The sequence below is a fragment of the Mustela nigripes genome, chromosome 16 (assembly GCF_022355385.1).
Source record: "Mustela nigripes isolate SB6536 chromosome 16, MUSNIG.SB6536, whole genome shotgun sequence".
In the NCBI taxonomy this organism is placed as follows: domain Eukaryota; kingdom Metazoa; phylum Chordata; class Mammalia; order Carnivora; family Mustelidae; genus Mustela; species Mustela nigripes.
The window spans coordinates 47,373,157-47,385,789 of record NC_081572.1 but is presented as its reverse complement, the minus strand read 5'-3'; the positions used below and the strand labels follow the sequence as shown (position 1 = coordinate 47,385,789).

Below are 12,633 nucleotides of genomic sequence, written 5' to 3'. Positions count from 1 at the left end.
CTGCTTTTCACGTGTTGGCGTATTTCCTTACGAACTTTGTCCCGATCGTTTTCTTTTCCAGGATTGTACCCTCGCTAATGCAACTTTGAGTCCCTTCTTTTTTGTCTCATAATCCTGTAACGGGAGCATTGTCTCCCTTCCTCCACCACCCTGTAAACATTTTAACAGCTGCACTCGGCATTCCACTGGGTGGGGCTTCCTAACTCATCCTGGCCTGATGCTGGATGGGCCTTCAGTCCTCTAGCTTGCACCAAACAGGTCGGCTGTTTTCGGTGCCAGGGTACCACTACCTGGACCATGAGCACGGGGGGTTTCGAGCCCCTGGGTATTTGGTTTCGTCGTGGTCATCTTTCTGTGGCAGAGCACACAGGTTCGTGATGTAGAAAGGAACTGAAGGCCAGATCAGGACCCATATCCCCAAAGGGCAGCTGTCCTGATAGATCCGGGTCACATGTCTGAGCAGTGGTCCTTGAAAACAGAACAAATCTCATGTTTGTACTATGCAGACAATAGGACAAGATATGGTGCCATTTATAACCACATGGCGTTTGCAAAGCACATTATTCAAAATTTTAAGTTTTTCTTTTTTTTTTTTTTTAAGATTTTATTTATCAGTGGGAGAGAGAGTGCACACAAGCAGTGGGGAGTGGCAGAGAGAGAGAGAAGCAGGCTCCCCGCTGAGCAGGGAGCCTGACTCAGGGCTGGATCCCAGGACCCAGAGATCATGACCTGAGTCAAAGGCAGCTGCTTAACCGACTGAACCACCAAGGCGTCCCCAAAACATTGGGCTTTTTCTCTTGCTTATTTTGTAAGTCTGTGTGGGCCAGGGGCAGTGCTTAGTACTAAGGGTCTTACGTCACAGTCAGCCACTGAGGCCTTGCCCTTGGTGGGCTTCCCGTGTCGGAGAGACAGACACATCTAGGGTATACCAGTTGTGGTGTCTGGGAGGGGGCTGGCAGGGGGCTAAGAGCTTCTGTCCATGTGTCTGTTCGCACACTGTGCCTAGCGGGACGGGGCGAGCTGGCAGAGAAGTGGGCAGTCACCGCAGGCCGCAGGGATCCCAGTGTGACAGAGATCACCCTTCAGCTGACTCTTTACAGATCCCATGAGAAATAATACAGTTGGCAGTCTGATCTTTTCGCCCAACTTCCTGTGTGCATTTTCCATGTCGCTGCATAAGTTAGCCTTAGTTTGACAGGTTAAGCCTGGAGTAGATTACTTAACTGCTGCAAGTTTAAGTCTTTTAATTGGTAACCTAGGGGTAAGGGTAGCCTCTCCTGGATTATTGTGTAAGTTACCTGTGCTGACATAATGCTGTGCACATACTCCCTTGCACAAAGGAAATGCACCATAAATGGATCATTTACTATCATCGTTGTCACCAGAATTGCTGTTTTCAGGTTCTCACCAGTGTAAATAATGCTGCAGCAAACTTTGGGCAGAAAGCATGCTTTTAAAAGGAGTCCTTAGGGGCGCCCTGGGTGGCTCAGTCCTTAAGCGGCTGCCTTCAGCTCAGGTCATGATCCCAGCATCCTGGGATCAAGTCCTGCGGTGGGGCTCCCGGCTCAGCGGGAAGCCTGTTTCTCCCTCACTCTCTCCCAAGGCTTGTGTTCCCTCTGTAGCTGTCTCTTCCTCTATCAAATAAATAAAATCTTAAAAAAGAAATAAATACCTAAAAATAAAGGAGTCTTTAGATTCAGTGTGGTCTTCAGTGTAGAGTCGCCGGCAGTGAGATGAATGGTTAAGTGTGAGAGTGTCCTTCTGTCTCCCGAAGCATTATAAATGCTTTCCGAACGGATCGTGCCCTTGTGCAGCGCCCCCCAGCAGGGGTGACTGTCCTCCGTTGACGGCTGCAGAACTTAATATGGGTACTGTGATTTGTTCTTTTTTAAAATAGTCACAAATTAATTTTTTTTAATTATATTTATTTATTTGACAGAGATCACAAGTAGGCAGAGAGGCTGGCAGAGAGAGAGGGGAAGAAGCAAGCTCCCTGCTGAGCAGAAAGCCCGATGTGGGGCTCGATCCCTGGACCCTGGGATCATGACCTGAGCCGAAGACAGAGGCTTTAACTCACTGAGCCACCCAGGCGCCCCACAAATTAATTTTTTTAAAGATATATTTATTTATTTTAGAGACAGTGCGCACACACAAGGTAGGGGGAGGGGCAGAGGGAGAAAATCTCAAGCAGACTCCCTGGTCATGGGGTTCAACTCTCACGACCCCAAGATCATGACCTGAGCTGAAATCAAAAGTCAGTGCTTTTCCAGCTACGCCACCCAGGACCCACAGATCATCATTGATTTCATAGATGGAAGTCACTGTCAGAGTACTCATTTTAAGAGAGAAATTCCGGGGTGCCTGGGTGGCTTAGTGGGTTTGAGTCTCTGCCTTTGGCTCAGGTCATGATCTCAGGGTCCTGGGATTGAGCCCCGCATCGGGCTCTCTGCTCAGCGGGGAGCCTGCTTCCCCCTCTCTCTCTGCCTGCCTCTCTGCCTACTTGTGATCTCTGTCAGATAAATAAAATCTTTTAAAAATAAAAATAATAACAATAAAATAATTAAAGAGAGAAATTCCATCTTGGTCAACATTTATGCTTCACCCTGGGCCTGCTTACAAGTTTGGGTGCCAGTGTTCACTCAACTCCACTGGGACCAAGCGGACTTCCAAGCACTGCGCCCCCCCTTTCTCCCAAGCCTCTGCCTGGAGATTGGTGGGTGCCTGCAGGGCTCTACCCAGAGAGTGACTTTCACCACAACAGGAATGACAGGGACTCCTGGGAGAAGAGTAATGAGATGGGATTGCTCCCTGCCCCACCTCGCAAGCTGGTGATCAGGTCATGGAGAGCATTTCATCAGGAACCCAAAGAGAACAGCACAAACTTGCTCTTTTATTTCGAACAGAGGATGGGCTTTGAATCCCGCAGACAAATAAAAGGACTGCCTTTTGTCTCTGCTCCACCCTCCCCCAGCTCAGTCTCCAGCCTGGCCTGGGGAGGAACGTGGCCATTGTTCTGGCTCAGCCCCCTTCCACCAGGGTTTCAGCTTCCGCCTCTGAACTGGGGTTCACAGCACCACTGTCTCACGGTGCTGGAGAGGAGTGTATGAAATGTGCCCTTGGAGGTGGTAGCCGTTGCTAGTTTTCCCTGGAAACCCAGCCTGAAAACAAGCCAACAGGTGTTTGGACTCCTGCTCTGTGTCTGTTAGGACGCCGATGTGGCCCCTGTGTATGCAGAGCCTTGGGCCAGGTCAGGTTGGGAGGTGGCCAGACTGCAGGCAGGTCTACAGTGTAGAATGCATAATACTGATTACAGAGGGTCAGAGAAGGCTACCTGCTCTAAGTGCCAGGGTGAGAGTCCGTGGGGATGGAGCCAGCAGGAGTCCTAATGGCATGATCCAGGGAAGATGCATTTGAGAAGACGGCATTGGAGCGGACAGTTGGGATGAGGAGTTTCTCCTTTCCTGTTTGAAGAACAGCAGGAGGGGTACAGAGGCAGGAAGGAGGCTTCTAGGCCCAATGTGGAGGCTGGCAAGCTGGGTTGCCTGGGAAGAAGATAGGCTGGTGAGCAGCCTCGGGGAGGAAAGTCAGTCCTGGAGCTGAGGGGCAGTGCTTCCTTGCCCTGCGTGACGAAGGTGCCCATGTCTATGTGTGCAGGCAGGTGGTGGGAAGACCCTGAGGTTGCACCGGAAAAGCCTCAGACCATGACTGGGCATCGTAGAACAACACCCGTTTGGAGACCAGAGGTCTAATTAGGATCAAGCATACTTCCTTTGAATCCTGGAGGGGAGAATTCTTAACTTGCCTTTCCCTAGCTTCTGTTGGTGGCCACAGTCCTTGGTGTCCCTTGGGCTGGCAGCTGGCAGCACTCCAGCCCCTGCCCTCCATCACGGGCAGCCTCCCCTTGCCTGTGTGCGCATGCTCGGGCACCTATGACTCTTCCCCTTCTTGTAAGGACACCAGCCTTACTGGATTTAGGGCCCGCCCTGCTTCAGGATGACCTCATCTTAGCTAATCACATTTGCAATGACCGTGTTTCCAAAGAAGGTCCTGTTCTGAGGTACAGATGGTCAGGACTTCACTGGGACAATTCGAGGGACCAGCTCAGCCCACAACACCTACATCTGCCCCTTGCAGTGGCGGCATCACATCCCGAAGGCCTGCTTCAGTTGTGAGCTGTGCGCCAGGCTGGGCAGGGTCACAGATACTCTCTGTGGCCTCAGGCTGGACCGTCAGGAGCATTTTCAAATATAATGGACTCTCAGTGAAATGTATCCCGAATGCAGCCACTGCTCACCTGCAAAGCTACTATCCCGCCCCATGCTCGCACTGTCTCTCCCTGGGACCAATCAGATTGCATCACTGCTCATCATAGACCCACGTCCTCCAAAGCCCCTCCACGGGCCCTGAGAACCACTTGGCTCTTCCATCATGGCCCTCTGGGCACCCTTAGCCTTTATCAGCCTCACGGCCTCTGCCCTCCATCCCGAGTATAGCTCCCGCCTATCTGTGCCCGGCCTCCTTCCCCAACCCACACTGCTCCAGTAGCTCCGAATGGCCTGCCCTGACCTCTGAACACAGAGAGCCCAGCTCTCCTCTGCCCTGGGCACTCCGTCCCCCTGCTTTCTTTATTCCCGTGTCATCTGTCCTTACAGGTGCACAAACTCCAGGAGAATAGGGACTTCCCTCAGACCTAGAGCAGCACAGAGCCTGGTGGCCACTGAGTGTTACGACTGAGAGTCTCGCAGTACTTTTAGGATGTTGGGCAAGCATAGGGTTTGGCCCTAAGACTTTGCTTTGAATTCATCTCTCTGTGAACAAGTCATTTAGCCTCTCTGGGCTCTAGTTACCTCCTCTGTGAAAAGAGTGGCATTAAAAAACGAGGCTGTAAGGGTCAGACTTGGTCTCTGAGTGACCTTGGGTGGGTCCCTTCACTTGGAGCCCCAGCCCTGGTCTGTAGGTAGGACTGAGGGTTCATCGAGATACTAGGGAGAGCTGTAGGACTATCATGTGACAGGCACTGGTCTGATGCTTTCCACAGGTTAGCCCACTGGGTCTAGGACACAAGTACTCTGGCTCCATTTTGCAGATGAGAAAACTGAGGCTCGGAGGATCCTCTGCCTAGGCGGAGGTCGCGGGGTGAGAAGTGGCGGAGCCCCAATCCAAGCGCAGGCTTTCAGACCTGTTCTCCACGCTGGGCTGTAGCTTACTCAGAAAACGCCCAGCCCAGATCAGGCTGCAGCAAAGAGACGCGGCACGCATAACCGTGCTTTCCCGGGGCTAAGTGTCGGAAACGCGCGCCCACGCATAGTCACTCGGAGTAGGCATTCAGTGGCTTTCTGGGTAGAATCACAAGAAAATGTCAACAGCTGTTTCCTCTGGGGAGAGGAATGGGGGCAGGATGAGAGGTGTGGCTCCCGCTTCCTTTTATGCTGTCGGGTTTAAAAATAAGTTACGGGCATCATCACGATCCACCCGTAAATACTCAGTATGTGTCTCCTCCCGAAGAGTGAGCGGCGGTGCCCTTATCCCACAGCCCCAATCTTGACCAGTACCCAGTCCATACTCAGGTCTCAACCAGTGCCCAGTCCATACTCGGGTCTCAACCAGTGCCCAGTCCATACTCGGGTCTCGTCAGTTGTCCCCAGCATGTCTTGCAGCTGATCTGTCTAAACTGGGGACCCCCCTCCCACCTGCCCCTGTTCCCCTGAGGACCACAAGTTTCCTCTGACTATCCTGTCCCTTTGGTCTGTCTGCAGCAGATGGTCTTTTTCTCGTGACCTTAATATGCTAAGAGACTGGGCCAGTTGTCCCATAGAGCATCCCTAGGTCTGGGTTTGTCCATCTGTCTACTGCTTGGTATGGTGTTTGGCTCTGTCCTCGGCCTGTTGTTCTGTGAGCCCGGAATCAGTCTAGGGTCTGGTTTGGAGTCAGATCAGAGATTTTGCCCAAATTGTCCTGGGATGTGGGTGATGTCATGTGACGGGCAGAGGGTGGCTACAGCATGGGGGGCTGTGGTTTGTCCCTCTGTCGTGAATTGTCACACACACACACACACACACACACACACTCCCTTTGGTCTGAAAGTGTTCTGACTGATGATACTGGATGCACTTTTCATCTTGTACCTTTTTGACTTTCCCAACCATGTGTTTATATTTTTTCTCTTTTAATGTGACCTGGGGTGGTCTGAACTTATTTCCTCATAATTTGCCTCAGTTGACTGAAGACAGTCTTTCCCACTCCTCCCTGTGAGGAGGTAAGATGAAGACCCTGGAGGGTCTTCCACGGGAACAGGTTTTGAAGCCTCAGCTCGGGCCAGGCTGCTGGGTGGGGGTGGCCGAGGTTTCACTGGTAACTCAGGAAGTGGCCCATAGAGCCACAGGAAGGTGTCACCACATCGAGAAAGATCCAGTAAGCACTTCACTGCAGTTCAGTGATGAGGAAGGAACTCAGCCGGCCGGGGAACCGGTTACTGGAGGGCGGAAGCTGGCTGTGGGCTCAGTGTCCGCTCCCCGTCTCCCCCCTTGAAGGACCATGGCCCCAGTCCCGTTCTCACGGAGGCCTGGCAAGGGCCAGGGTATGACGAGGTACCTATTTACAGCTTCTGCTGTGTAAGATGGGGAGTGGGAGTGCCAGACAGCTCCAGTCCCTAGGTAGTCTGGTGGTCATGGGTCGGAGCAGGGAGATGTGACCTGGGGCAAGGCCCATTTCCCGAGGAGAGCCAGCTGTGTGTTGGGCATCTCAGGCCCCTCCCACAGACCCCGTTTGTCTGCATTTCAGAGATGTGGGTATGGAACCAGAGAGGGCAGGACATTTATTTGCATGTGACCTCCCTGCTAGTAAGTGGCAAGGACAGGGTTTGAACTCTAGCATACCTGTCCGCAAACACGCCCAGGGTTATAAAAGGTGGCAGCAGTGTTAAGATCCAGATGGGGTCTTCTCTGGCCCCTGAGGCCCGGTGACCTTCCATTCTTCCCGAGGTTTCAGCTCTGCCTTGTGCGCCCAGGATCGGCCACTCACCTTGTATGGGGCTCAGGAGTGCTTTATCCCAAGTCCCGCTGGTCACTTACTCAGAGCCCTTGCCGGTCAGGTCGTGTTTGGAGATGTCTGTTACCTTTTTTTTTTTTTTTTTAAGATTTTATTTATTTGACAAAGAGAAACACAGTGAGAGAGGGAACACAAGCAGAGGGAATGGGAGAAGGAGAAGCAGGCCTCCTGCTGAGCAGGCAACCCCATGCAGGGCTCGAACTCAGGACCCTGAGATCACGACCTGAGCCAAAGGCAGACGCTTAACGACTGAGCCACTCAGGCGCCCCTGGCTCCTTTAATCAGTGTGACTGCAGACGCTGCATGGTGCTTTCTAGGAAGACAGCGAAACGCCCTGAGAAGTGGTGATTTCCTATTTTCCTGTTTCCTTGACTACTTCGATTTCTTCTTTTGCAATTGCCCAAGATTGCCCAACTGAAGCCTCTTTGTTAGAAAATCTTCCAGTCTTTGCTTGAGGGGTGCGTTTGGGAACCAGGGTCCCTCCTACAGCCCGGGGCTGGCGTGAACACCAGACGGGCTCGTCTCCCTGCGGTGGGAGGTATTTCTTGGTCTTCCTCTTAGCCTGTATTTGGAGGGAAAAGTTGGCCTTTGTAGGCTTTCCTTCCTCTTCAGCCCTTCCCCTGGGCTTTCTCAGCCCAGGTAACAGGCCAGAAAGCATCAAATTGAGGCCTGGCCAATGTTTCTGATTCTCGGCCTCAGCAAGCGAGGACTTTGATGAGTTCCTCCAGGTGGGATCCGTACACAGAAAGACATCTTAGTGGTTGGAGAAGGATGATGGCCTGTGTGTGGTTCTGCTAGTGATTTGCCTACGCTGGCAGTTCCCAGTCTTCCCTCCAGGAGGCGGCCGGTGGGAAAACCGTTGCTGGGCCACCTGCATTTTCCAGGAGTCCCTGTGCACCGTGGACCTGCAACCCCTTGGAGCTGGGACAGGCTCAGGTTGGTCACAAGGGAGCTTTCAGGCCCGTCTCACAGGCATATCTGTGTTTACTGTCATGTATGGGAGTACAAGGGGCCCTTTCTGGGGCCAGGCTGCTGTCACGGATGCAAGAGCGTCTCCGCGGGTGTTGCTGTGCGCAGCTCAGCTGATTCTTGGGGCTGATGGCTGTGAATTCTGCCATCTGTGGAACTGAGAGCCATACATCCCTTGACAAAAACCACAGCATTTAGGGGAATACCCTTTGTCTTTAATTTCCACATTGATGTGGTAAGCTATTTCCGCAAATGCTGGCTATGCATTATTCGACAGGCATCCGTTAAGGGCAGACAGGAACACGTCCATTTGCATTTGAAGCCAGTCTGGCCTTGCAGATGTCAGAGGACAAGGGAGGCTCATTTCTCTAGAAGGTCCCTGTTGAGAGCCCCATCCCATTCATCCCTGGCAGCGCTGAATCGGGCCCTGTGGCGGTACAGCCAAGTGGCAGCTTCCCCTGCCGGGGCGAGCCAAGATGGGGCTCATTTTTCAGAGCCCTTTTTCGGGGTATGGGATGGGATATAGGTCTTCTTTATGTACTCCCCATTTCCGTGTGGTAGTGAATGAAGGTGCCGAGTGTGCTGTGTTCGTTCTAAACAGAGAGTTCTGTGACGTGAGCTTCCAAGATCATCAGGAAGGAGGCTGGGAGCAGGCAGCTCGGTGGTCAGGGATCTGTGTGGGAGCCACAGTCAGCTGAGAAGAAGCCTCCAGAACCATTCCCCGGTGCCATGCGGCTTCCGTCTCCAGCAGTCTGGGTGGGGACACCTTTGCCTCCAGGTACAGGAAAGCCCAAGACTTAAGCACTGTGACCCATCAGTGAGGCTTGGGCACAAAACCAGCAACAGCAAAAAAAAGGGGGGGGTGGCTTTTGTCTTGGTATGTTATTAATGAGCCAGATTATTAAGGTGGACTTGACATGTTCTTACCATCTAGTTGTATTTTTAAAACAAGTACTTTGGAAAAAGCAATGTGATATAACTAGCCTGGGATTCAACTTGTCTTTCATCTTTGTCTTGTTCATGGAGCTTAGAGTAGATGTGGGGCAACTGTATGCTGGTTTGTTTGTTTTTTTCCTGATTCTTTGAGTTGACAGTAAATCACAGCAAATGTGCACTGTGCTTCATGACATGGGACTGTTCTGGATGAACTCTTAACAGCTGTATGTTTTGTGTGTTTGACACAAAACTTGTGCAAGAAAGCATTGCCTTTCACAGTCTCCTGCCCTGCCCTGCCCCCTGCCCCTTACAGCCCTGCCTGGTCCTCCTATGACCCTAATTATACCTAGTCCTCTTTTCCTGTTTTGTTTCCGATAACCAGAGCCTAGCCAACTGGAAACCTCACCTTCCAGGAATCATTCCTGACCTTATTTACTTTCTCCCAAAGAGGCAGTCCTAAGCAGCAAATTTGGATTGGAGTTTTAGGTGGGAGCAGCATTTGGGTGGGTGAGTGGTAATGGTTGCGTTTGCTGGAAGGGACATAATGAGAGAAGGAAGAAAACTGATACACACTTAGAGCATTTTCAAGCAAGTACCCATCTGCCACGAAATTGAATTCTCCATCTGTCCGTCCATCCATCTCTTCATGCGTCCGTGCATCTGGCCAGTGGGTATTTGCCAGCAGCTCTGCCAAACTTTGAGGATGGATGTAATGGTGAGAAGACAGGTGTGGAGCCTCCTCAAGGAGCGTACCTTCTGGCATGATCTACCAAACGGCACGGTAGGGGAAGTGCTGTGTCGAGGAGGGGCTGCTGACCCAGCACCAGTGAGGAGGGTGGTCCAGGAGGATCAGGGCGGTGGGGCTGAGCTCTGAGAACAGAGGAGTTGGCTGGGTGAGCAGAGGGGATGGCGTGTGTAGACGCTCATGGGGAACCATCGGAGGCAGTGGGACCTGGCTTTGAGAATTTCAGAGAAGCCGTGGACCCTCTCCTGTGGTGAAGGCAGAGGTGGCCCCGTGCTCCCAAAGTTTTGTGTCTGGTTTCTGGAGATACCTACACTCCCTGATGCACCAAAATCCCGATGGCCGTGTGAGCCCTGACGTTTTCCGTCTGGGGAGGCCCAGGCCGGTGTGATGAGTGTGAATGTGTAAAGATGCCTTTCTTGGAGGTATCCTGCATCAGCAAGGAGTCCACATCTCATCCCTTCAGTAAAACTGTCTTTCCAGGAGCTGCTTGCAAGTGTTGATACTAGCTAACTTGTTGAGTTGATACTAACTAACTATTGATAATAGCAAAAAAAAAAAAAGTGTTTTTCCCAAGTTGATGCAGTTTTACATAGAAAACAAAAACTTCCGGGGTTGCTGCAGAAACAATTGGGCTTCATTTTCCCTGGTTTTTACCACCATGAGATCCAAAGTAGATTCTTAAATGTTGTGGGAATCCTGAGTGAAGTTCTTGGTCTAGCCCTGTGCTTGTATGAATGGCACTCTTTGATCTGGATGTTCAAGAGCAATACTTCTGATCTTGTAAAAAAAAAAAAAGGTAGTTTCTCTCTTTGAAGGAGGGCAGCTCTGCAGTTAAGACAGAGGTTCTAATCCTCCCTTGCCCTGGAAGGCCTCTTGCCTTGATGGCCGCCGGCCACGTGGCTTACATCCCTGAGAATCCACGTGTTGGTGTTACTGGATTTTAACCTGGATGTACTCGCAGACCTTCCCTTTACGGCGCCCATGTTGTCGGGTTTTGTGGGTGTGAGGTGGAGACAGAGTGGTCTGACCAGGTGACCACTAGCTCCAGCCTGTCCTGCGCATGTGGTGACTTTGCTTTTCCCCCACAGCCACTTCCCCGAGGGTGTCCTCTGAGCTGGAGCAGGCCCGGCCGCAGACCAGCGGAGAAGAGGAGCTACAGCTGCAGCTGGCACTTGCCATGAGCAGAGAAGTCGCTGAGCAGGTTGGTGCCAGGCAGGTGGGACTGCACGCTGGGGGGTCCCCAGGTGGGGCATGGGTCACAGCAGGGACAGTGACAGAAGCAGGCCCCGGCCTCATTGTTTCCCCAGATGGGACTGGGCGTTGCCGTAGCGGTGCTCGTGCCACCCACTGCCACTACACACCCACCCCCGGTCAGGGAGGGGGTCCTATTTGTGGGCCAGTGGGTGAGCTGGTCACAGGGCTCCCCAGAAACACTGCTGTAGACACAGCCATGTATCGTGGTCCCTTCATGCAAGGCATGTGGGCTCAGCCCCCAGGGAAGGCAGTTTGGAAGATAGGTCAGGAACATCTAAATGCTGAGAAACAAGGCTGGGAGGGAAAACTGCAGGTAGTGAGAACCCTTATGATGTTTCGACGACGGCTGTTTGTGCAGTTTCAATTTTTTTCTCAGTTCCTGTTTTTCTTTAATAATCACGCCTGCCTTTAGCATGGAGAAGGAGGGAAAGGCGTGTTGGAAATGACCTTTCAGAGCTGTCATCCCTTTGGTCCCAGTGATCAGGTCTGTCCCTGCTGACCTTGGGCGAGGGAGGGTGGATGGAGTCAGGTAGCATGAGGCGCTCTGTCGCCTAGAAGTGATGCACAGACGCAGATATTAGGGAGAGTTGGACGGAAGTGGCTGATCTGTGTCGCTATAACTGGAACCCCCTGAACCTCAGGGGGGTGGACAGTTTCTGTTACAGCCTCCCTGTTCACAGTAGGGAAAGCCCAGCTGTTAGATCCATCCCTGTGGATGCCTGGCTCTGTCCCAGACGGTCCAGGAAGAAGGGGCAGGAGTTCAGGGACGGACAGACAGATAGTCAGAGCCCATTTTAGTCCATAACTCATCTCTGTGATTAATCATATTTGTAATAAGTAAAATGCAAGGAACTTATTTCTGTTTCATGATGACATAAAAGCTTGGACAGCCCAGTCTTCTGCATGGGGTGACTTCGCCTTAAACAAATATTAATTAGGTACAGGTGACCCTTAAAGAACACGAGTTTTGGGCTGTACAACTCCACTTAAGTGTGGATTCTTGTCAATAAGTACAGGGCTGTAAATTTATTACCTGTTTCTTAATTTATTAATAACATTTTTTCAGCTTAGTTTATTATAAGAACACAGCATAGTCACACATACACAGAATATGCATTCGGTGACTTACTTGGGTTCCAGTCAGCAGTTGGCTCTTAGTAGTTAGGTTTTTTTTTTAAGATTTTATTTATTTATTTGACAGAGAGAGATTACAAGTAGGCAGAGAGAGAGAAGGAAGCAGGCTCCCTGCTGAGCAGAGAGCCCGATGCGGGACTCGATCCCAGGACCCTGGGATCATGACCTGAGCCGAAGGCAGTGGCTTAACCCACTGAGCCACCCAGGCGCCCAGTAGTTAGGTTTTTAAGGAGTCAACATTTATATGTGGATTTTCAGGGTGGGGATTGGTTCCCCTAATGCCCGTGTTGTTGGAGGGTCAACTGTATAATGAATACTTTCTTTTTGAAATCCTAGAAATAAACATGCAGTGATAGGTGATTTGCACCCTCTTCCTGATTACTTTCTGGGCTCTCAGGCTTTTGTGTTTTACAAGGAGATGCATTGCTTTTTTAATTAGAATATAAAGCCATTTTCATTTTAAGATAAAAGCATTGTAGAATAAGTGTTCCCTTTCCCGGGACTTGGTGGTGTCTGTGCCCCTCCCCCCCACCCATCTGCCCACTGGG

The 12,633-nt window shown here is 51.4% G+C and overlaps 1 protein-coding gene across 2 annotated transcripts in view; it reads left to right on the top strand.

The window, feature by feature from the left end:
• The window catches only part of EPN2 (epsin 2), an 82,515-nt gene that overhangs the window by 47,030 nt on the left and 22,852 nt on the right, over nt 1-12,633 (top strand). For both annotated transcript variants that reach the window (XM_059380490.1, XM_059380489.1), the window contains one exon: nt 10,786-10,898. In XM_059380490.1, the coding sequence (XP_059236473.1) occupies nt 10,786-10,898 (113 nt within the window). The remainder of the gene's footprint in view (nt 1-10,785; nt 10,899-12,633) is intronic.